Source organism: Carettochelys insculpta, chromosome 4, assembly GCF_033958435.1.
Source record: "Carettochelys insculpta isolate YL-2023 chromosome 4, ASM3395843v1, whole genome shotgun sequence".
NCBI lineage: Eukaryota > Metazoa > Chordata > Testudines > Carettochelyidae > Carettochelys > Carettochelys insculpta.
Window position 1 is genome coordinate 127,524,460 of NC_134140.1, and position 25,587 is coordinate 127,550,046.

At 46.7% G+C, this 25,587-nt stretch overlaps 1 protein-coding gene across 1 annotated transcript in view; it reads left to right on the top strand.

Moving 5' to 3' along the window:
- Positions 1 to 24,914, top strand: part of CCNI (cyclin I) — a 58,463-nt gene extending 33,549 nt beyond the window's left edge. Inside the window, exons 3-7 of the mRNA XM_074993770.1 lie at positions 12,965 to 13,099; positions 17,889 to 17,963; positions 18,129 to 18,269; positions 20,470 to 20,700; positions 23,246 to 24,914. Coding sequence (XP_074849871.1) covers positions 12,965 to 13,099; positions 17,889 to 17,963; positions 18,129 to 18,269; positions 20,470 to 20,700; positions 23,246 to 23,692 — 1,029 coding nt within the window. The 3' untranslated portion in view covers positions 23,693 to 24,914. The remainder of the gene's footprint in view (positions 1 to 12,964; positions 13,100 to 17,888; positions 17,964 to 18,128; positions 18,270 to 20,469; positions 20,701 to 23,245) is intronic.
- Positions 24,915 to 25,587: the final 673 nt, after the last annotated feature.

A 25,587-nucleotide genomic window follows, 5' to 3' on the forward strand; every position in this document is an offset into this window, starting at 1 on the left:
AGACCTTGTTGTGCTAGGTTTTTATCCTTGGAAAAAGGATAAAGACGTGTGCGTATTTGTATTGCAGTCTGGTGGGGATTTCTGTCCCTGGCAATACTTTCTCTTTCAGTTTTCCTCTGACTTCTGACATACTCACTCCACCTGTGTTTTGATAACTTCTGGTTTACAGCTGATGAGGTTTTACAATCTAGAAGAGTTTAATGATGCTCTGCACTTTTGTTAGCACCATTAAGTTGTTTCTTTCTTTCTCTCTCTCACACACACTAACTAAATTATTTTATGTCTATTATATATGATGATTAGCTGAGACAGGTGACTAGCATGTAGATAGGATCAGAGATATAAAGCTGGAGAGTCTGGTCAGAGGTTAGCTTTTTCATTGACAAATAACCCTTTATGACACTTATGTTTGTGGGCTGGGAAAAAAAATTAAAAACTTGCTGCCATTTCATCTTTCTTTTTCCTCTCCCTGCTTGTTCTTTTCCTTTTTTTTAATTATTTTCTCCATAACTTATGCTAATAGGAATTGGGAGACTTCAGTTCATCATCATTTTCCTGTTGCCTTGCTGTGTGACATTTTAACCTCTATCCTTTTGCTGCCCTATCTGCAAAATGGAGCTCATGGTATTTGCTGTAAGTGTAACATCATGTATTTTGCATCTCCGTGGCCGTGTCTACATGTGCACGCTACTTCGAAGTAGCGGCGCCAACTTCGAAATAGCGCCCGTCACGGCTACATGTGTTGGGCGCTATTTTGAAGTTGAAATCGACGTTAGGCGGCGAGACGTCGAAGTCGCTAACCCCATGAGGGGATGGGAATAGCGCCCTACTTCGAAGTTGAACATAGAAGTAGGGCACGTGTAGACGTTCCGTGTCCCGCAACATCGAAATAGCGGGGTCCGCCATGGCGGCCATCAGCTGAGGGGTTGAGACACGCTTTCTCTCCAGCCCCTGCGGGGCTCTATGGTCACCGTGTGCAGCAGCCCTTAGCCCAGGGCTTCTGGCTGCTGCCGCGGCAGCTGGAGATCCATGCTGCATGCACAGGGTCTGCAACCAGTTGTTGGCTCTGTGGATCTTGTGTTGTTTAGTGCAACTGTGTCTGGGAGGGGCCCTTTAAGGGAGCGGCTTGCTGTTGAGTCCGCCCTGTGACCCTGTCTGCAGCTGTTCCTGGCACCCTTATTTCGATGTGTGCTACTTTGGCGTGTAGACGTTCCCTTGCAGCGCTTATTTCAATATGGTGCTGCCCAACGTCGAAGTTGAACGTCAACGTTGCCAGCCCTGGAGGACGTGTAGACGTTATTTATCGAAATAGACTATTTCGATGTCGCGTGCACGTGTAGACATAGCCCATATGTCTATTTAAAAATGTTACCGTGCACATGAAGGAGATTGTCCTGTTTTATGAATTTTGCAGCTATCATTAAATGGGATCTCAAGACTATATATTAGAACTGTTCAAGAGAGGTGCCTGCATCCATTTTTATGCTGGTGTAATAGAGAGACAACGCCATTAAAATCAGTGTATCTGAGATCGGTCCTATTACCTCAGTGCAAAAGCTGCCCCTTTAAAAGTCTCTGACAAGTGCTGATAGATTTCTGTTGTTCGCAGAATAGCCTGGAAAGAGAACTAAGAACAAAACCCAGGAATTCAGTGACACTTCTTAAAAATTTCACCCACTAAAATTGTTGAGGCATAAAAATTTAGTAGCACCTAGTTTGCCAGGAATGTTATGAGCTGGGTTTTCAAAGGCCTCCAAGGAGTGGTCAGTGGGATTTTATTCTTCTTGTTGTTGTTGTTCTTGTTTTGGTGGTGGTGGTTGTTTTTGTTACGGTGGCACCTCCAGAGCCCCAGTCATGGACAGACCCCATTGTGTTTGACACCATACCGAAAAAGGACAAGAAGGCCGCCTGGTCCCAAGGGGTTTACTCTCTTGGTGGGGCTCTCTGTTATTTCCAGTCTTACACTTGCCCCTCCTGCACAGCAGCAGGGCCAAGGGATCACCTGGGGCAGGGATTTCTGTGGGGCGGTCGCAGGCTCCTGCTGCCCACATGGCAAGAGCCAGGAGAGGGGAGGTGACTCCCTGCAGTTGCTACTGCCACACGCACAGCCCTCAACCCCAGGTCATCCCCCAGCTTGGCCCCAGCTGCTCCCCTCCCCCCATTCTATCCATAGGATGGCTGGGACAGCCACTCCACCTCATCCTCTGAGGCAGTGGTCTTGGCACATCAGGAGCCCAACCGTTGGCAAGCTGTTGGGTATGGCGTTGGTCCAGAGTTTGGGTGCATGTGCCGTTGCTGCTGGGTCCCGACACGGGAAATTGGTGACTGGACAATTGTTTTCTTTGTGGGTTCTCCTGCTGCCCTGAGCCATGTTGCTAACGGCGGGGGGGTCTCCGTGGGCTGTTTGGGGGGGGAAAAAGCCCTAACAGCTCTTTGTCAGAGAATGTAAAAACAGTTGAACTGCATCTCTCTGGCATCAGTCAGAGCATTTCTGCCTGCTGGGCACTTTCTGCAGAGCAAACTCTTTTTGGAGGCGTCTCAAACTCTTCCTGGAGGCCTTCTGGCTTCTTGCATCCTGTGCCAACGTCTGCCTTGGCCCTGATCCAGAAAAGCACTTCTGATGTGGGGTGCTGAGTGCTCCTGCCCCGAGGCAGTGCAGCACTAGGGCACATTCATGACTTCAGCATGTGAGTAATCCCAGTGAATCCAGCACTTGCCTGCCTAAAGCAGAGATTGAAGTGCCTTGAGTGTCCAGGCCACTTTGCAGGGTGACGCTGTGAGCAGCCTTATGCCCCGCTGGCATTGTGGCACAAAGATGGGGAGTGGATGCTGGTGCTGTGCGAGTCCCTCAGGTCGTGCGCAAGGCTATGCATGGGTGTGCAGGGGCTGCTGTTGGGAGGAATACTGCCTGGAGGTATGGATCAAAACGAGCCAGCAGTAACTGGGCTGGTAAGATTTGGCGTTTACTAGATCAAGTGCATGATCCTGCTAGTGTGTGCCAGAGAGAGAGAGCGCCCCCAGCTCTCATTGACTTCAGTTTTGCAGGTTTCATCTAGAGAAGGCCTGGAGAGAGAGAGAGCCTGTTCCACCATCAACCCTCAGTCATTGCCCTGCTCGGAATCTGGCCCAGGGACTCCTTTTTAACATTAAAAGTGTCCTTTGGGAAATCACTGAGCAAGGCTAACGGTCCCCTGATCTTGCTGGCGTTGCCTGAGAGTGGAGTGCTGCGGGACTGCTTCGGTTTGCTGTTGCTGCGTAGAAAATTTAAAATGAATCCTGTGAGTGCCCTGCATTCTCTGATTTCTTTTTTTCCTGGCATGGAAAGAGGGGAATTGGGGCTGTTACACTTTCCCAAGATGGGGGAGCGTCAGTGATTGATTGGTATGTAGCAAACGTCTCTCATTGCAACCGAAAGGAGATTTTTAGTCTCAGGAACAAAAGTACCTTGTTTTGCTTTTACTTTGACACAGGCTATAATGGCCCTGCTGTTTGTTTAGTTTTAGAGCTTTCTTCTTAGTCTTGTGCCCTTTGGATTATACAAAATACACATCTCCGTGAGCATTTCAGACACAAGACCTGCAGCGTTCTGGCCTCTCTGCTGGTGGGTCCCTGCCTGTTTGAGAGTGGTGATGGAAACGTTGCTTGGACAGTCCGATTTTTTGCTGTGTGAAAAGAATGAATCCTCCCCTCCTTCCCCCAGTGCGAGGAGGCGTGAATTGCTAGCTTGATCGCTTTTTGGAATGCTTCTGTAACTGTAATTTCAAAACTAACCTAGAGAAGCTTATTGGGCGCTATTCAGAGACTGTTTAATCACTTCCACAGACGGCTTTTCTGATGCTGGATTTTTCTTTGAAGCGATACCGTGTTTTCTGCATGTGTCTAAAAACATTTTGCTCCCCCAACAGTTGCAGCTTGATGTTAAAGAAGTAACTTGAGTGTGCTTTTCCACATTGCCTGGGGATACTAGTTTGTAGCTCTGTGAGAGAAGAGATTAGATACCACTGTTGCTCATGAGGAGCAAGGTCATCGTGGTCAGTGTAGGGCAATGCTGTTCCTTAATGTGTGGGCTTGTGTATTAAAACCGAGTCCTTCTGTTTATTCCAAAATTCAAATTTCAGGCCCCAAGTTCAATTAAAGGTGACCTGGCTTGGGGGAAGAAGTTTAGACTTGTTGGCTCTTTCTGTCTCTAATTTCGGTCCATGCATACCTCTGCTAATATCTGAGCACTTCACAGTGTATCATCCTTAAATCCCCTGTTGTGAGGTAGGGAAGTGCCGTCATTCCCAAGCTATAACTGGGAAACTGAGGCATGGAAAGACAACAGGACTTGTCCAACATCACACAGGAAGCCTGCAGAGCCGCGTATTGCACGTGAATCTCCCAAATCCCAGAGGAACAGCCAGAGGTGCTAGATAATCTTTCTACTCTATCTCAAGAGGACTAGAAAAGTTGGCTGATAGGGGTGAAAAGAATTTAAATAAAGCAAAAGTCTTTCCTTCTCTTAGAAATACAAAGACGACCCACTCTTGCCTCTTCTCTCTGTTGGAGACCCTGAGTGCTGAGGTACTTTCTTTGCTTTTACTTGAAGGGGAGAAAGTTCTGAGCCTCTAAAAAGGAGATTCGCTCCCTCACCTTATGTGTTTGAAATTAACCTCCCAGTGAAAGCCAAAGAGCTGTAAATATTTTGACTACAAATCACTTCTCTTTGTTGCTTGGGTTTAATTTCTTAAGGGCCTGTGATTGTTGTGCTCTTGATGTCCGATGTCTCCAGTGTAAAACGAGATCTGACTTGAATTTCAAACATAAAAAGTCAAACAGAAGGTGGGGGAAAAAGATAAAGCAAGGCAAATCGCGTTCTGTGCCCATCATAAAGCCGGCGTGGGGGTGGGGGAGGGGGAAGAGAGCCCAAACTCAACTTGTTTTCCTCTCCATATTTTACCTTTGAATGGGGGTGAGGTGAGAAATGGGGATTTGTATGTAGGAAATAAAACCTACTTCTTCCAGTTTTGGGATAGGTAACTTGGAGAGCCTAAACATTTCTCCCATGACAGCCTTCCCATACTGAGCTCACCTTTTTCTGACCTCCTCTCCACCCTGCCCCCCCCCCGCCCTAGAGTCCCCAAATGAACAACGTCAGTGCTAATAACATCTCCCCATTCCTGCTGTTTAACGAGAAATGGAATCCACAAAGCACAGCTCTCCTACTCCCTATTATTTTAAGACTCAATTTATGACTTGCCAGGGTCTTGTTCAGTTGAAGACTGGGCCTAGGCCTGTCACTCTTAGGCAGAATCCCAGCCTGGGGCGGTGTCCTCTTTCCCCCACCATGTCAAGTAGAGACAGAGCTGTTGGGAGGGATGTGGCCAGAGACTAGAGCTGAGGGGACGGTTTGGGTACATGTCGCAAAGCTGTAGAGACAGACATGTACACTCCAAGCTACTATATAGGCAAGTGACTTTCACGACCTGCTTCTTTAAGGACCTAGCAGGAAGGAGACTACTGAATTGTGCAGCTGGGGAAGGTGAGGGAGCGGATGAGACCCTGTCCAGCTGTATAGTGTGGGAGTTGGAGGTCAGCAGGGAACATGCCACCTTCTGAGCAGTTCCTGGCAACCTGCCAAGGTGCGCTGTTCTGTCAGTGACCAGCATGAGCGCCTCCGCTTCCTCCCCCTTTCTACGCAGATGTACCCGGCAAGAGGAAATGTGGCAGCAAGTGACACTGCCTTACTGTCAACAGTGGTTATTTTTAATCTTCCTTCTGCCCATTAAGGGCCAATGCCTGTTGCTGTTGGAGCCACTGGCAAAACCCTACTTACCGGACCAGGCTAGTATTGTAGCAGCAATTGGGAATCGGGTTTTTAAATGCATGTTTTGGTTTGCCTGAGTATTTCCATACAACGAGCTTAATTTCGGGATTCACCAGGTACTGAATTTTCAACGTAAGACTTTACATAGCTTGCAGCCCTTTATGTTGACAGTAAGGTCAAAACCTGGTTGCAGTTATGTTTCCCTTTGTTTATTTGCCTAGTTGTAATAAAAACTAGCCCTAGATAAAGGCTAATGGCGTTCATTCTGTTGAGAACTTTGTTGCTTTTCACCTTTTGGATATTGTTTCAAAGTAGGCTGACTTTTATATTTTTACTTGGTGTACAATCTTATCTCTGTTACATTAACAGTGTGTTACATGTTCCTTATCATATCATCCTGCTGTTGTTCCATTTCTCTCCACAGCTAAACTTTCTGTTCCTTACTAATATATAATACATGACACCTGGTATTTCCAGAGTAATCAAAATTCTGACCCCACCTGAAGTCTGGGGATTTCGGTGTGTCCAGGATTTCACCCACCCAGCCTAAGGTCACTTGCTAAAATTATATAATATTATAGGGGAAAAAAATCATATCTCCAAAAGATGATATGATTTATTTTAAAAATACTGTTATATTTTATTTGTATTACAGTAGTGCAGAGAGGTCTCAACCTTTTGTACTAGATATCTTACCTACACAATAGTTGAAATATTTCCAGCCTCAAGATCTAGCAAAAACTCAGTGTTTTATCTTTATGCCCAGTGACTTCATTGTAAAGTTAAGCTCATTACGTTCTTCCCCCCGCCCCCCCCAAAAAAAATCGGGCTTAAATATACCAGACTGTGGGAGAAATGAAGTATTCAGCAAAACACTTGAGCATGTGTGTAACTTCACATACGTTGAGGAGAATGAGAAGTTACTTGATTTCAGTGACTTCACCTCCCGACTGTGACTGAACCAAGCATTCAACCCATTCCGTTGCCTTAACCGCACCATCATGCTTCTGGCTGTTTTCTTAAACCTTGGTAATAATTAGGAAATGTCTCTCAAAGCTGATGATTGGTGTAATCCGCAGTGTTTTGAAACAGGCATTCTTGAAATCTAAAGATTCATTCACAGCCATTTAAAGCAGTTTTTGAGAAGTTAACATGAGTTTTTAAAAAATAAGTTGCATTAGTTTTGTTAGCACTGCAGCTGCTTCTGCAAATGAATCTTGAGACATGGTTCTGTTTTTTGGTGGCTGGTTGTATTCTGACCATGCCAGCTGTTCGGCTGAGTGGGTTACCTGTGATTTGAATTTGAGTTGAGTTCTATTAAAAACTTGGCTTATATTATGGGTCCTGCATTGTTGGCAATTGTGGGCACTATAGATGGGGGGGATTTGAAAGAGGTTTACGGTGCCCAACCTTATTGCGGTAAACTCTTTCATATCTGGCAGTTCTGGGACTGGGATGTTGCCAGATATTCAAATATTCTGGGTAAGAGAGAGGGATCCCTATCAATGCATAACACAAAAGAAAAACAATATTAGCTACTAAGAAACAAAATTGTATGCAGAGTACTTTATTCATCAGCAACAGCAGTATTGTACACTGTAAATTTATACAGTATTGGCTGTATTTATTTGTATTTACTTTGAACTGAACTTCTGGAAAATGTAACTAAAATTTACTTGATCTTCAACTTAAACAATACTGTATTTTAACTTTCACTGTAGATGTTTACTGTGGTTCTATGAAACGTGATTAAATTTACTTTAACTTTAAACTCTTGTGTTAATGCTGGTAGATAATGTTACGAATAGTGACGTCTGATGTGCCCATTTAAAAGCCTGGTTATTTGAGAGTTCCAGACGATAGAATGCTGCATGAAACATGCCACATGAGCATTGTTTACGTGTGGTATATTGGTATATAGTATATTGCGATAGATTTTTGTCCATACATTTAATAAATTATACTCCTATAAAACACTACAGCACTCTATGGGATGCATTGATTTAACTATTTCAGTAAAAGAACAAAAACAAAAAACTCACTGTGAGTAAAATAGTTAGGTCAGTACAGAAACAGTGCAGATCAAGCCTAAGGCAGGAGGCTGCATAATAAGGTTGGTCCTGTGTACAAGCTCTGCTATATTAAATAAATTTTCTGCCTGTCAAAAAGGAACTGATGTATGGGCAGCATGCTGGAGATTACATTAACCCATTTCGAAGGTCTGATTGGCTAGTAGAATCTGAAATAGTTATTACTGTAGAGGCAAATGGTTTTTCTTTGTGCTTTTGCTGAAAGGGAAAGCAGCCTGCAACAACTCAGGGTAGCATGGCATTTTGTTTGTGCAAGCTGTTAGCTCTCTGCCACAGCGCCTTGGCAGCCGGCATTTAATCCCACAGTTTGAAACCATGTTAACAGCAGCCAGAGGGCTGAAGGGCTCTCAAGGACACCTTCATGGTAGAAGAGGCTTACCTCATAGCTCAGCAAGCTGCCGTCACCAGAGTTAAAGTGGAAACAGCCATTGCCTCAAAATGTTTTATGCAGATAAACTGTAAATGCTTCAGAAGAGAAAATGAGGTTCTGCGTGTAAGCAGAACAGTGTTTTAATGGTAGCGCCAGTGTTTGTGGTAGTTAAGGTTGAAGTGTAACGTAAGCCATAAGCCTTCATTTTCAGTTACTTATGACTTCAGCAAACAAGTTCTTTTGGGGCTGAAATTTTCCATTCTTGAGCAGGAGTCACAGGTAATTTGGTTGCTGAAATCTTCAGGGAAATGTGCTTTGAGCAGTTTTTGAGTTCCATAAGTGTATGTTGAGCTTAAACAAAATAAAAACACCTTGTCCCCTGTGTGCTGCTGACAGAAATTGTGTGCCTGCCCAGTTCCAGTGACTTCCTCCCTCCGTTCTGTGCATGTTGGACTTGTTTTTGTATGTGTTAGGGATATCTTTTTAAAAAACTGGAACCGAGTTGAAGGTAGTTGGGTTGGTACCTCAAAAATTATCAATGCTGAGTTTTTGGTTTTTTTTTTTCCTTCTGTCCACATGACGTGCAGCTTTTGGTTGGGCGGTAGTTAAGTCAGGAGTACTGCAGAGTGCTTTAGCTCAATCCAAACTTGTATTTCTCTGAAGGCGGACTTTCGTTGGGACTCAGTGCCCATCCAGGAAGAGCAGAAGACCTGCCACATGGGAAGATGAGACTTTATGGGAGTGCTGGTTGCAGGAGCCTTTGTGGGTGAGGGAGAGGAGAATGTCTTCATGTCACCCTCCTATTTGGGAGTCTGTTGATGGCTGACCAGCCTGATTCCAGAGCTGCAGATCTTATCGTAGAAGGGGGCAGGTGTTGGTAGCTCTTGGCAGGACACAGGACAGCTTTGCTGCTCTTCTTCGTCTTCTCTACCTCTCCTCATCTGCATTATGCTGGGACCTCTTAAATTGTGCCACCCACTTATGGGTCACCAGGGACGGTCCTGGGGAAGGCTCTCCCAAGTGTCAACACTGATGCTGCACTTTTTTTCATGTGTGCCTCCAGCACATCCTTATATCTCTTCTGCTGGCCCCCAATGCCCCTCTGTCCTTCCTCCAACTTGGAAACAGAATCCATTTTGAGAGACGCTAATCAGACATCTGAACCACATGATCAGTCCAACAACTTTTGTTGATGGATGATAATGTTTTCAATGCTAGTCGTGTTTGACTCTTCCCGGATGGTAGTGTTTGTGCGCCTATCCTTCCAAGAGATAGATAGGATTCTCCTGAGACAATGGTGGTGGTATTGTTCAGGTGCCTTCAAATGACGCTTGTACGTTTGCCCAGGTTTCACATGCCTACAGTAGTGCTGGAACAAGAGTGCATTGGGGATGAGGCTCCTCTCTCGGGAGCTGTGGTACAACCTCCCTCGTTCTGGAGAGATTCCCTCCCTGTCTCACAGGTGTGCCCATATCCTGCCTCGTGCATCCCTTGCTTAATGCAGTGCTCACTCTTGATCCACTGCCAACTAAGCTTGGTTTCTTGAGTAGACTGGAAAAGAGGGTTCCATGCCTAGCAGTGATGTGGTAGCTGTTGTCCAGAGCACTGGAACTACAGAATCCTGGAAATGCTGGGCTAGAAGGGACCTCAGGTAGTAATCTAGGTCATCCCCCGGTGTTGAGGCTGTGGACGGCAGGTATAATAGACCCGGAAGGGCATTGTCTTCCCTAGAATTGTGGCTGACCTGCTGCCAGACAGTGAACAGACTAGCACAGCCTCAGGGAGGCTTCCAGCTCAGCCAGCCACTGGGTCAACCTGGTGCCAGTGGAGCAGAGGCTGCGTAGTGGTGGGTGAGGTAGTTTGGTTATCTCCACTGGGCCAGGCAGGCTGGGTCTCCTCTAATCCAGTGGACCCTTCAGGGCTTTTCCTTTTTGGAAGAGACATGGTAGCTTGGGCAGAAGGGGTGGGGGCAGCAGCTGAGGCAGAACCAAGTAAACCAACAGATATTTGTCTAACCTGTTCTCAACCACTGCCCGTGGTGGGAATTTCTTTTGTCTGAGCACAATCCCTGGATCACCTCCGGTCAAGTAAGTGTGGACTGGGAAGCTCAGTCCAGCGGTAGGATGCCATGCTCTGCTGATTCCCTTGCCAGATGTTGCTTGTAATTTGTTGGACAAACTGGTGTATGAACATGGAATAGTGGTCTCAAGTTGCGGTTGGGAAGGTCCAGGTTGAACGTGAGGAAAAACTTTTTCACTAGGAGGGTGGTGAAGCATTGGAATGGTCTACCCAGGGAAGTAGTGGAGTCTCCATCCCTGGAAGTGTTTGTCTTGCCTCGACAGAGCCCTGGCTGGGCTGATCTGATGGGTTTGGCCCTGCCTAGGGCGGGGGGCTGGACTTGTTGGCCTTTTTGGGTCTCTTCCAGCTCTGTTCTATGGTTCTATGAATGGCTGTCCAGCTGCCCCCCTCACCTGGGGCATAATGCCTCAGACAAATCCGGCTCCGTGTCAGTTCAGTGCCTCTGAAAATCAGGCCTAACTATTGTTGCATTGAATATGGAGAACTAGATTGGGGGTGGGGGTGCAGCATACATATTTGTTGCAACACCTGCTGTGGATAGGGCAAAAACAATTGCACTGATTCTCTGCCAGCTGTTGATTAGGGCAGTGTGTATTAGGAGTGGATTATTATGTCTTGTGGTTATATATTTACCCAGTGTCTTCGTTTAGCTGGGGTCTGGAAAACACCAGGGATCAACCAGTTAACTCTGCGGTAGATCTCATTTTGCAATGTGAATATAACAAACTGTAGATGGCTAATGGCCAAGGGGTTGGTGCTTCTCCTGGGCAGCTAGGAGACGGACTGTTTCAGTTTTTCCAGAATTCGCATGGTCAGGAATGGCAAAGAATTCGTCTGTTAATAGAGTATTTATAAGCACTCAGCTCAGTAATTAGCAACTTCATTCAAAGGGGGAGACTTACTTGCTAAGCCTTAAAATGCCCATAGAAGTCTTCTACCCCCGCCCCGTGTGATAACTACACCTGATATTTTACCAATTCCTGCTCTCACTTACATACTCTAGGATGTAAAATACCAGGACCATAGTAATTAAGGATGGAAAAGGCTGTGCTGCTGCATCCTGTGCTGGAAAGAGGGTGAATTTTATGATTTGAGATGGCAATTCGTTTGAGAGTGTCTTAAAACCAGGCCGGGAATATCCGGACAAGTTACCGAGGAATGATTCTTGCACCAACAAGCCAACTATGAATTACGTGGTTATTCAAGCTATCCTGGGACACTTCCAGTGAGGCTGAACAATAATGGTTCGTTTTTAGTTAAGGTCAAATTTGTCATCCACCTGGGAAGGAAGAGTTCAAGTGCTGGACAGATAATGGAAAATGAGTATGTATCAGAAGGCATGACCACCTCCTGTTTCAGATGCAGGACATCTCTGAAAAAAAATCAGGCTTGACAGTCCTTCTCTCCCAGTTGACAGAACTTCAGTACTTTTCACGGGAGCATTATTTTGTCTTCTCTTTCACTGTGGGAACTGTGTTGTGGTTTTCTTGAACTTCCAGATCATGCTTCATTGGCACAGAAAAGATGAATAGTAACAGACATAGCCGTGTTTAGTCTGTATTCTACCAAAACAAAACAGCAGTCGTAGCACTTTAAAGACTAATAAAACTTATTAGGAGATGACTTGTTATTTGTTCATTTATTATTTATTAAACTGTTACTTAGATACATTAAAACCACAAGCTGTAGAGGGAGGATGGTACAGACCTGATGACTGGTGGTAGAACTATGCTCTTAGAAGTTAAGGAGCTTGGATAAGGTCCCGGGGTTGATTATGCAAGTTGCTGAACACCCTTGAGTCCTATTGACTTCAGTAAAAGCAGAGGGTACTCAGTACAATACCGGATGTGGTCCACTGTTACCATAAAGAATAAGTTTTAATATTTGTTGAATTGCATCTTTCTTTACCTGGTTAAATATCAGGGGGGTAGCCTTGTTCGTCTGTATCTGCAAAAACGAGACTTCCTGTGGCACCTTTATGGACAGATTTTTTTTTGGAACATAAGCTTTCGTGGGCAAAGACACATTTTGTCAGATGCATGGGAATTTCCCCTACATGTGTCTGACAAAGTGGGTCTTTGCCCATGAAAACTTACGCTCCAAAAAAAAAACCTGTTGTTCTGTAAGGTGCCCACGGGACTTATCGTTTTTACCTGGATGGTGCATTTTGTATGTAATAATTTTTGTTAAACATGAGACTGGTATCCCTGACCCAGCCTTTTCAGGCATAACACTGTCTGGTTGGAGCTCTTCAAGTTTCATACACGTTTAGATAACAGCATTCTAGGGGTGCACCCTAGAAGTCTATCCTGCATTTTTGACAGCCTGCTGCGGCTTAAGCCTGCTTGACTTCAAAGTCAATGGGTGAATCCACAAATCAGGTTGTGAGAAGCCAATACGACCAATAAGGGATTCAGGTGCAAACATGGAGAATGGCTGGTGGTGGTGGTGGTTAAAAGCATCCCTCAGTCCCCTTTCCATGAACAACAAACTTGGGCTTGTTTTTGTATATGTTAATATTCTGCCTTCTCTCACCTCACTCAGACATCAGGTTCCAGATGTAAGTGAAGTTTGTTTTTGTTTTCTCTCCCCTCCTCCCCACCCCCGCCCCCCTGGCAGGATGTAGCCGTTTCTCCAGCACAGCGGGATGAAGTAATTCAGTGGCTGGCCAAACTCAAGTACCAGTTCCACCTTTATCCAGAAACGCTTGCCTTGGCCGTCAGTCTCTTGGACCGGTTTTTAGCTGCAGTAAAGGTAAATAATGGATGGCTGTGTATTCTCCAGTGGATATGTGCCACTAGCTCATGGCTTTGGAAGTAATTCTCCTTGCTGCTTTGCCAAATCCAAGCAGGCTCAGCATAGGAGTGTACTTCAGTTTACACACTGCATGGTGCCTTAGATTTCAGATGCTAACCGAGGTTCACTTCTTCACTATGTCCCTTCCTAATCACGCCTGAACGCTGCGTCGGGCTCTATGGAAGCACACTACTGTCATTGGAGAATGTGTCTGGTTTGTGGCTGCGATGCTTAGGAGCTACAATACAAAGATGGCTTTTCTGGACCAGTTTCATTTTTTATTTCATGAGCCAGATTTTCACCCTATAGAAATCCTTAAACTTTTATCATTGTACGTTTATTAAGTAAAACCACTGACTCCAGTGGAGACAGGTCTACATCCTTGGCTGAGGATCTGTCCCAGTGCCAATCAACGTCAGGAGTATTTGCTCTCTTCCCTGTTCTGTCATATTTCATTGACTTGCTGCAGGTCATTAGTTTGACTAAAGAAAGGAGAATCGCTTCATGTTAACATTTGTGCTGTCTCTGTTAACCTTGTATGGTGACAAGTACTAGAGAGGCAGCAGAGTTAGTCTGTATCTTCAAAAACAACAAGAAGTCCTGTGGCACCTTATAGACTTATAGATATTTTGAAGCATAAGCTTTTGTGGGCAATACTGATGAAGCTGGTGACTGCAGGAGTTGCAGGGCAGTGGAGAATGTCTGCCTGGCCTTGAGTTCTAGGGTCTGGCTGTCTTGCCTTTGGCTAATAGAATACTTAATTTTGTTTGCTCCCTTAAGCTGGGTTCTCTTGGGCCGGCTGCACTTTTTGACAGTTTAATCCTGTTACAAACATTGCTTAAATAGTAATGCAGTATATGGAATGGAGAGTACGTTTTTACCCTGTTGGTTACATCATTAACCTAGCTTGCCTCACTAGAGCAAAATGAGATCTCAGTAAGCCTTTGATAGGATGAAATATTGATAGTGCTTAAACTGCCAGACATTGAAAAAGTGTTGTGGTGGGGTGTGGTTTTTAAAAAAAAACAAAACAAAAAACCTTCCCATTATGGCACCTCAGTGATTGGGCCAAACCTTGAATGGATAGGTAAATATTTTACTGAAACCTCTAAATAGCCAATGCCCCTTGGAAATGGTTGTGATTTCAGTATTTCTGTAACTCAAAGGCTCTGGCTGTTCTGTCGAGGCAGCTAATGTGAAATGAAGGGGAACAGACTAGGACTAAAGAACTCCATTCTGTCCTTCAAGGAGTGGTGAAAATAGAAAACACAGAAAGCAGTGTGGGAATGCGTTTCAGTGCACGTATTCCCCCCCCGCCCCCCGATTTAATACGATGTTGATTTTTAACCTGCTTTTCTCCTCCCTGTGGCCAATAAACCAGGCCTTTGCTCTCCTTGCACATAAGCCAGATTTACAACAGAGTAACTTCACTGACTTGGGGGTTGCTCCTGACTTATACCAGCCCGAGAGAAGAACCTTGACCACACTGGAATTTTTATTCTAAGGCGGAATAGCCTCTCTCAAATGTGAATGTGCCTTGAAATAGTTCCAGCTGTTCTGTGCCGCCCTGCTCTTGCCCAGCCATGATCTTGTTCGGTCTCATGATCTTGTTGCCGTCGATCACTGTGCTAAATAATTAATCCTCAACATAATTACAGTCTCAGTTTAGCTGTGTGGCAGTTGCCAATGAATAGGAAGCACAGAGGGGTTGGTGTGAAAGCCAGAGCAGTGTGACAGACTCTGATCTGTTTTAGTTTAGAGCCCAGGTGATATCTGAGGGGGACACAACAATTTCTGTTAAAATAATGCAGGAATTTTTAAATACACAGTTAAAGCCTCATACAAACTGTTTGTTTGTTTGGAAAGGCTCTTTGTCCATGCTTTACGTGCAGTGATCTTTCTTTAGTCCTGTCCTGTGATACTCTGTACTACTCCAGCAGCTTCTTAATTTTTGGGAAAGCTTATTTAATAAATAAAACATACTGGATTTTTTTCCCATAAATCCCAGAATCTTTTCCTCTTGTTCCACCATGTCCTTCTCCAGCCTCTTCCATCCACGGTCAGAGCACTTCAAAACTTCAGCTAAGCCTCTCTGCATCCCAGAACACAATGAAATACTGATGAAGGCATTGAGGCATAAGTTAACTGTAAACCCAATCCAAAGCCCTTCGAGTTCAGTGCCCTGAGTGATTTGGCCAAAGTCTTGCAGTGAATCTCTAAGCAAGATAAGAGCAGAACCCAGCTTTCTGTTGAAGATGTCAGTTGTTAACCAGGTCTTCCAGATTAGTTGCTGGTCTCATGCAGAACTGACTGGCTGATGGTGGACAAAGGCATTGTATTCCACTCTCCGTGTAGTAAGCTGATATAAGCTGGAAAGAATTTGCCTACCTACTGTGACAGGCACCTGGATCTGTAGTAGAGATGAATAGATTATCACCGTGTTTACTACTCTGACGCCAGTCGTGTCAGGCGGCAGTAGGTGTGACAGTGTGTGGAAACATTGTATGAATTTAGGGGTTATTCATTGAGACCCCTTGAGGTACGAGGAGGGAGTTACCCAGGGCCCTGGCTAACTGAAAGGGGGAAGTTCCCCAGTTCCCCTAGAGCAGACCAGCAAACACTGGGGGTCTTGGTCTGTTGCCCACCTTCCCCCCCACCCCCACAAATGGAAGAGAATTGGTGTTGGCCCTTTCCCTAGTACAGGTTACCTCCCCCTGTGGGTGGGCTCAGCTGTGCTGGGTGGGAGAGGGGCTAAGCTGAGACTCTCCCTGCTTGTGGGCCCAGGGAAGCTGCACTGTCACCGGTGGTGTGGCTACTGCCCTGCCCTGCCCTGCCTTTATTTCCTTGTGTGGGTGTGTGGAACAAACAGCGGATTCGCCCGCTGGAAATGACTCTCCTTGCTGTCGGCCGTACCGGGATGTGTTGAAACAAGAGCAGGCGCTACGCAGACATTCAGCGCGAGCCTGGGGGTAGCTCGCTGTCAGGAGCCAAAGTGCCAGGAGTCACAGATTCCTTTGGTGGAACCGGAGCAGAGGTGTTGACTGTTTCCAGCTGCGGGGCTTTGGATTGCAGGATCAGGCCTTGGAACAGCTCTGTAGCTCCAGTCTGTCTGCTGGAATTAATCATGCACGCGCTCTAGATTAGAAATGGATTTTGCATTCTCTGCTGGGCTTGTACTTCTCTCTCTTTTGCCCTGCAGCTTCTTTCAGCTCCGCGTCCCACCAGGGCCTTTTTCTGCTCTTTTCAGTACAGCCAGTGTGCGAGAGAGTGTCTGCTCTGTGGAGGTGGCTGGGATATAGAGATACAATGGTGCTGCTCGGTTTGTGCACAGAGTGCTGTCCTAGGTGTTAGATGTGGTTCCTGCTTGTCACCAGCCTGAGAACTGTACTCCAGCTGTTCTCAGATTGTGGGAGGGGACCCCACAGTGGGCCATGACCTTAGGGCTTGCCAGGGCTGGGTTAGACTTAACCAAGGCCAAAGCTGAAGCCTGATTTTCCCCCTCTTCCCACAGCTAAATTTGTTGCTTTCAGGCTTCAGCCCTGGGGGGGGGGGGGGGGGGGGGGGGGGGGGGGGGGGGGGGCTCAGATACAGGCCTCCTACCTGAGGCTGTGGCCTTTAGGGTTCAGTTATGGACTCCCTGCCTGGGACGCTTGGGCTTGGGCTTTGGCCTTCCCACCTATGGTACTGGGGCTTGGGTTGGCTCAGGTGTCTTTCCCCCCTGCCAACAACCGCCTTGGCATTGTGTAGTAATTTCTGTAGTCAGAAGGTATTCCTGGTGCAATGAGTCTGGAGAACCCCTGCTGCGCTCTGTGCATACAGAATAAAGGGGTGCATCTTCCTCCCTCTCCCTCCCACTTCGCTGGTAGGGGAAACAAAGTCCCGAACCACACGTGTAACCACTAAGATGCTAATTCAGCAAAATGTGTAATGTCTGTCATAGCCCTGAGTCCTGTGGGTTTCAGCTGACTTAATCACATGCGTAAGTGCTTCTGTCAAATCGGAGCTCAGAACCAGGGCTCCTGGCTCTCGCTAGAGGTTCTCTTTGGGTGATTTGATCTCCCAGTATTATTGGGGACTGTCCCAGTATTAGAGGCTTTGTCTTATAGAGGCACCTGTTGACACACACATTCTCCACCCCAGTTGATTTCTTTCCACACTTGCCATTTGGTCATCCCAGGTTTTCTCTTACTGTCATCGCTTCTCTCTGTGCCTCAGCACTCCACCACTTGATACCTTAAAACCTTTCACCTGAAAGGGCTGCGCTGCCCTTTGCCCGGTCGTCGTTTGAGATTTGCTGCTGTAAAACCTAGTTCTCCCTTCGTGTTGATTTTCTGACTAGATGCAAAGTCGTCCCCTCAGGTCTGTCTTCCTTGCTTCACACCTACCTCATGTTATTCTCCAGGCCTGACCCCAGCTGTGCCAGTGGACGATCCAACCTTCTGTTTTTCTCCTACCAAGTGCTGCTGCTGCTCCCACCGAAAACCAGCTCCTGTTCCTCTCCAGTGGTGCACATCACTGGATGCCAGTTAAGGATGCTGGGGCTGACTGACTTCTGTCCTGCTTCCTATAATGGAGTATGGATTTTTCACCGTCTGTGCTTCACAACAGTGGTAGCTTGGCTGGGGGTCAGGCCACTGACTTCTTTCTCTTGGCATCCTGAGATCATGGGGTACCGGAGTGAGAGCCAAACGATCTCAAATCCAGTTCATGCGTTGCACTTACCCTGTGGCTTTTTAATGTTTCCTAGGCCCGTCCAAAGTACTTGAATTGTATTGCAATCAGCTGCTTCTTCCTTGCTGCCAAGACCATCGAGGAAGATGAGGTAATATTTTTCTCTGAAAACCCTGCAACTGCTTTAAATTATATGTTCCCCATATTCTCTAGCAGCTTAATAGTGGGAGGGTCACCACTTTCCAGGGCAGTAAAAGCCTGGCTTTTATGGCTGATTGATATTTATTTTTTTTTTTTTAAACATCTGTTTCTGAAGAGGATTCCAGTACTGAAGGTATTGGCCCGCGACAGCTTTTGTGGCTGTTCCCCATCTGAAATTCGCAGAATGGAGAAGATTATTCTGGATAAACTGCACTGGGATCTTCACATGGCTACGCCACTGGATTTCCTTCATATTGTAAATATATTGCTAATTATCTTAATTCCAAGGCTCTGTCTGTATGGTCCTTTTGTCGGTATTGGTGTGAGTGTGCACCAAATCTTATGGGACTTGCTCAGATTTTAATGAGGCAGAAATCTCTACTGCTGGGATAGGTAAGGACTGTAGCATTTGGCCATATGTTCTGAGGCCTGACCTAAACAAAAATCTCATCAAAGATGTTTTTAGGGCTGTCAAGCAATTAAAAAATTAATCATCATGCATTGAGTGATTAAGAAAATTAATCAGTTAGTCACTCTGTTAAACAATTTCTTTTTCTAAAAAAAGTTTAAGCCTTTTATGGTTGTAGAGAGAAACTTGAACATGGGAGCCCTAAGGGGCCAGAACCCAGAAAGCAAATAGAACCCAGGTTTTATGTTTCTACAGATCTCCTGATCTGCAAATCAAATTTCCCAGTTTTTGAATGCTTGGGGTTAGCAGTAAGGTAGGAGGTACTGCATGCAATTTTGCCCAGTGTGGACGGGGTTTCCTATAAGTACTAATTCTACAATGAGATCTGCTAACTTAGACCTATGCAGAGCCCTAGAATGGGAAAATGACTCTTGTGGGTGCCTTTCTCATGGCAGGACCAGGATTCTATTTGGTATTGTGCCTCTGGTAGTGGCCAGTTTGTGACACAGGAAATTAAAGCAGCCAGCATGAACCTGGTCCCTGTGGGGTCAGGAGTAAAGGTAATTCCTACTTAAAACCTGGGAGCTGTCGGCCTGTGACCTGAAGCACAACATTCCATTAACTTTCAATACAAAGGATATTGGTGTGCCCCATGCCTTTAGAAAAATTTAATTGCGACCTTTAAGTTTGAGAGCTCTCTAGCTCCTTAGACAATATATTGCACCTTCACCCAAGTATTCACATGGGTACCATTCTGCAAGCCACCTGTTTTCCAAGAGTTAAGTCTAGCACCTCCACCATTTTCCCCTTCTGCTCCCCCTTCCCCCCCAGCTCCTATTAAACTACTTTCCAATTAACTCACAAACGTTTTGTTATGGGCACAGCTAGGTTTAGCAAACCTGCTGCAAGTCAGGGCCTGTAAAATTAACATTTTTTATGGTCTAAGAGAATCCAAAGCAAAATCTCTGCTGCAGTACAAAACAAAGCAAGCAGTCATGTAGCACCTTCTCTGCTTTGGATTACAACAGCCTTGTGCCCTGGAAGTGTAAATTAGGGCTGTCAGTTAACAAGCATTAATGCCTGTTTGTTTTTTAACCCATTAATTCTGCCCTGCATTAATTGCAGGTGGCAGTGCTCATGAATTGACACCCCTGCATTTTTTTTGCAGGGACCACTGAGACACTTTACATGACCCTGATTTTTAGACTGCACTGAGCTCCCTGCCCCTTGATAATTAGGCCCCCTTATGATATAACCTGGCCATGTGTAAACTCAGGCTGGAAAGTAGAAGGTTTCTAAGCATTAGTGTGTGTCCTGAGAACAGCCTTCCAATAGGAGTGACGGGTTGGGGCAATATCTTGCACCTAGTTTTAAGATGGAGCTTGATAAGTGTAAAAACAGGGTTGTTGGATGGGTTTGCCTGTGGCATCACAAGGCTAGACTTGTCGGGGTGGGGGAGTCCCTTCCAGTTCTATCCCCCAGTGGAAGGTGTCTTGCATAGAGCACCTGAAATGTAAAGCACCCAAAATCATGAGTCCTTCTTAAAAATCTCAGCCCTACGTGTTACTTGCTGGCCTGTTTTTGTCTCGGGATCAAAGCAAGACAATGGAGCACAAAGGAGTTAGGAAGGAGGTGAGGGGGTGGGGTGGGTGAGACCTAACCGGTGGACATGAACTGTGCTTTAGTTGGTCCTTCACTGATGCGGGCTTTGGCTTACCTATTAAAAGCCAGGGCTAGGGAACCGTTTCATGTCATGAAACGTACGGCGGGGGGAAAAAGGCAAGGAAAACTGAGTTTCCCTTTCACAGAATTTCTTTCATCTGTGGCCTCCTCCCAATGGGAGGAGGCAGGAGGCCCTGTTTGTGCCTGGCCATTGGAACCATGGGGCCTGCGGCTCAGGAAGAGGGCAGGGCCATCCCGACAGGGGTCGGTGGTTGGGCCTGGTGGAGTTGAGCTCTGGGAGCTCGTGCTGTTGCATGTGCTCGTGAAGCCGTGTGTGAAATGCCACCTGTCTCCTAGCATCTGCTTTGCTTAATTTCCCCCTCAGTTCCATGCCGTTGCGGTGTCAACCAGGCCTCAGTTACTGACCGCCCTGCCCAGGATGAACCCATCTCAGCACGTGGCTGTTCTCACCAAGCAGTTACTGCACTGTATGGCCTGCTACCAGCTGCTGCAGTTCAAGGGCTCCATGCTGGCCCTGGCCATCATCAGTCTGGAGCTGGAGAAGCTGATTCCTGATTGGCTGGCACTCGTCATTGAACTGCTCCAGAAAGCACAGGTGAGGGCAGTGCCCAGGCTTCGGGACATCCCATCTGACTGGCATGCAGTGGGGGGGGAGAAGGGTCCCGGATGTCTGGGGCAGACCCTGAGAGGAGGAGGAGGAGGAGGAGAAGGAGAAGCTGATGGTCTGCACTAAACAACCAGCTGAGGTTGTGAAGCCTCTCTCCCCTTGTGACTGTCACTCTGGCCATAGGTGCCAGCATCCTCCATGGAGCACTCAGTACTCTGCCCCCACACGTGCCCTGTCCTGTCTCCGCTCCCACACCACCACCCCCTCCGCCTTCCAGAGCCTCCTGGATGCTGGGCAACAGTCGACAGCAGGACGCACTGGGAGGGAGATGGGGATCTGGCTGCCAGTGAGCGCTATACGCCATCTAACTTTTTCTTTGGGTGCTCCAGCACCCCCAGGGTTGGCACCTATGACAGTGGCAGCAGATGACCGAGAGAGAACCACTTGGGTTAGCCATAGGCCAGGAAGTGAATTGTCTAGCTCAGGGATCAGCAACCCCCAGCACAGGCGCCAAGAGCGGCACGTGAGCCAATTTTTATTGGCGCACAAGGCAGGAGCTCAACCCCTCTTCTCCCCTGCGTGGCTGGGAGCTTGCTCAAAGCCAGGCCGCCTGTGGATTAACAAAAGACCAGCTAATGCTACCAACCACCACCTAAACGGCAAAGCTCTCCAGCTTCATTGATTTGTGAATGAAGCTGTTGTAAGAAAGACTGTTAGTGACTTTTAAAAGTATCACCGGCACTCGCACCGTCCATAGAAGTCAAAGGGTCACATTTCGGCACTCCGCCTCGGAAAGGTTGCTGACCCGTGGGCTAGCTATTGGGGAGAGAGCTGAAGAGTTTGAAATGCAGCAGGACAGGTGGTTTTTCCTCCCCTGCCTTGCCCCTCACACACGAACTCTCCCCATCTTACTGAAGATAAACGCAAACCTACTTCTCGTTCGTTCGTGTTAATTTGCGTCCGTAGGCCCCTGGAAGTTGTCGTTGCTGCAGTCAGTGTGACGCACTCCTCCAAATAAAAGCTGAGTCAGGTTACCTTTAACATGTACCTTTAACAGTATATCTGCCTGGCAAAGAGTGGGACTGATTCTTCCCTTGCTCATGCATGTAAAACTAAAGGGAGATCCCCCCACTGAAATCCAGGGGATTTCACTAGTATCAGGTGGTATCATAGAAGTGATCCCACAGATTAGAAAGTGGAAGTAAGCCTAGACTTCTGCTGAGCTGGCTGCATGGGACAGGTCTTCAGCTGGTAGGAAACCTTCCAGCATCACTGAAGCTACCCTCTGATCCTGAATCTGAAAGAGGACAGAAACCAGCTTTTTCCCTGTGAGCCCAGAGGTGTGGCCAAGCTCTGATTTCAACCTCGGAGTTCTCTCTTTCTCGGGCTGTGGTAGGGGATGCGGGGGAGAAGAGAAGGAGGTGCTTTCATTTGGCACAGCTGCTTGTCCTGCAGCCTGAAGGGTCAAGCCTTTGAGCCACCTCTGCGCATGCTTCGCGTGGTTGGGCGATTTAAAGTGAGCTCCCCTGGATACAGGGAGCGTGATCCACAAGCTCATGTACAAATCAAAACTGTCTACAGCAGGGAACTCCCAGCTGGCTGGGCCCCAAGGGGTTAAGCCAGGAGTGGGTAGCCTGTGGCTTGTGGGCTGCATGGGGCACCAGTTGTGGCCCACGGACCTCTGGCTGCCTCCCCCGCGTCTTGCACAGTGGGGCACGAGAGCCCCGCACTCTGTCCCCATTTCTCCCCCTCCTGACCAGAGCTGGGACGCTGCCAGTTGGCTATTTGTGCGTTTCAGCTCTGGGAGGGAGCGGGAGGACGGAGTGCAAACTAGGCAGTGCACAAGTGGGGTGGGTGGGGAGGAGCAGGTAAGTGTGGGGCCCCAGTGCATTAGAGGAGTATGGGGTTGGGGGGCAGACAAGAGCTGCAGGGCCACGGGAGGAACCCCAGCGGGCCATGAGCTGCTGCCGCCCTTGAGGTGATGGAGGGCCACTCATGTGGTCCACCTGCTCTTTGGGGTTGCCCATCCCTGGGTCAAGCACCCAAAGGGCTGCAATTGTTGTTGCTTTGGAACGCTCTTCCTCCCCCCGTCAGTGTAACAGGGGAAGGTTGAATACTCCCTTGACACACTGGAGAGGACCCTGGGTACAGCACACTTAAACACATGGAGTGCCTGACCTAGGAGGGCTTTGTGGAAGGGTTTGGGGTGTTTTCTGGTGCATAGAGACAGGACATGTGAGTGGTAGGGCGTGGCATTTGCAAAGCCATGTAGGTTAGCTGCAGAGCCAATTCTTGCCAATCATAATGGGAACCAAGTGTCCACTTCTCTTGGGCAGCTTTGAAAAACCTTGACCTTAGAATAATTCCTCCTCCTCCTCCTCCTCCTTATTCCTCCTCCCTGAATCCCACACATAAACAAGCAGCAGCTTGGGCTGGGCATGTGGCCAAGTGACTTGCAGGGGACCAGAATTACAGCGATTCGTAACCCTGTCAATCTTCAGCTGTGACTCACCTGTCTGTATCCTCAATCTAGATGGACAGCGCCCAGCTGATCCACTGTCGGGAGCTGGTGGCCCGTCACCTTTCCACTCTGCAGTCTGCTCTGCCGCCCAATTCTGTATATGTCTACAGTCCCCTCAAGCACACCCTGGTGACCTGTAACAGAGGAGCGTTCCCATCCAACCCCTCCTCTGTCCCAGGCCCAGAATTCTCCCAGGATAACAGCCGACCAGAAGTGCCAATCAAAGGTGCAGCCGGGTTCTGCCAGCCTCGCAGGTGCAAGCCAGCCTCCGCCAAGCGCAAAGTGGAAGAGATGGAAGTGGACGACTTTTATGATGGAATCAAGCGACTCTACAACGAAGACAGTGCTCTGGAAGTGGTGGCACTAGAAAACGGCGGGTCTGCTTGTGGCACTGATGCGTCGAGGCAAGAGGGCAACAGTTCCCCTTGCCCGCCTTTACAGCCGGTCTCTGTAATGTAGCTGCCGCCTGCACGAGCCGTCGGGAAGAGAGCTGCTTTTTAAACCACGCCAAGTCAGGCTGTGATGTATGAGGGAAGGGCTGGGTAAGAAGTTGTATTGGATCAGGCTGATCTGAAGAGAGCCAAGAACCTTTTTTTGCAAGATTTTTTTCCTCCCTGGTGTGGCTGATTTAGAGTTCAACTATTATTTAAGCACTTAAACACAAAAAGCATAAAAAATATATAAAGACCCCAAAAAAACAAACAAAAAAGTAGCAATTTTTTTTCTTTCTACTGTCACTAGTTCCACTGTTTTCCTGCTACTGTGTATTGTGATCTGTCGTTCATGTCTAGGAGCGCACAGTGTATAATAATCCAGGTTTTCCAGCCATCCTACATCTTTCTGTTCTGATGTATCCTCCCTCTCTCGCTCTCTTTCCTTTAACATGTCTTGTGTCTGATTTTTTTTTTTTTCTTTTTCTTCACCTTCACTCTGATCTTTGCCACAGATACTTTTTTCTTTATTACCAAAAATCTTTCTTCATCTCATTAGACACTTTGGTGTTCTAATGTGAGACTATTTCAAACTGGCTTTAAATAAAAGATTAGAGGAAAAAATCCTGCATTTTGCAAACTGTCCATCTCCCCCATTGAAAAATTCAGCAAAGGGCGAACATGCTGTAGAAATGCATTAAAGTAGTAGGATGGAGCCTGTATTTAATGTCTTAGACTAATAATTAGTCATTGTGATTTTTAATTTGAAAAAGTGAAAGTAATCAGTCGACTGCCCAGGCCAATATAATTACTTATTTTTTTTCCACATCCAGACAAGGATTTTGCAGTCAGTTGGATCTCTTGTAGATGCTCACAAAGATTTAATTAATGTGTGCGTCAAATGCAAACTGTATATTTGCAATTGATTTTGATTCTTATGTTTGTAATTTTCACATGATATCATTGCTGCTCAGTTAGGTGCTAGGACAGTTCTGTGATTCTGAATTTTGGAACTTGTGTAATTATATACCACCAAATTCCCCAAGTTTTGTGTTGATGTAACTTTTAACCTAAAGTTTAAAAAAAAAAAAAAGTCTTTAAAAGCTTGTCTCTTAAGTGTACTACCTCTGTTTCTCCCAATGATTTGTCCTGGATCATTAGCTCTCTCAGCAGCTCTGAGGAAGGTTTGGTGTTCAGAGCCATTGTACCGATGAAAGCCTTCTGGTAGCAATAAAAAAATCATCCTTTAATTTCTGAGTTTGATTTTTGGTTTTGCTTTTTTACATGGGGCAAAGGTGAGTGTTACTTAGGGCTGCAGCAATGTTTTCAAGCCACAACCAGCCAGAGTGTGCCAAGCAGGACATCATGGAGAAAAGGAAGTCTAGGCTTTAATACCGTGTAGTCTTGACTTTTTAATTTTATTTTATTCTTTCTGTGGTGCTGCTAAATGTTCAGGATGCCCACCGAAGCCACATGCCACCTGGATTTTATTATCCACTTGTGTCCTTACTTCTCAGACACTCCCTCTTGGGTCTCCTTATCCCTTCCTCCAGTTCTTTTTCTTTCCAAACATAAGTGCAATCCTGTTTGTTTTGTTATCAGCTGTATCTCTCCCAACCCTATCTGCCTCTCCCTTCTCTCTTCTGCCACACTTATCGAGCTAGCTCTTTACAAATGCCAATTTTGAATTTCTCTGTACCAGCTCCAGCCAGGATTTCCATTCCTCCTTTCCATTGAAAATGAGGTTTCTACTAATCTACTCCCGGGCCATGTCACCATGTCTCTAGTCCATCTTTGCTCTCCTAAACTCAGCTGCTTTAGAACTCATGTACTCCTCTCTGGGCAGGCCTCGCTGGGACGGAGGTCGGAATGCTCATGGCCCGTGGACATGAACTCATGTACTCCTCTCTGGGCAGGCCTCGC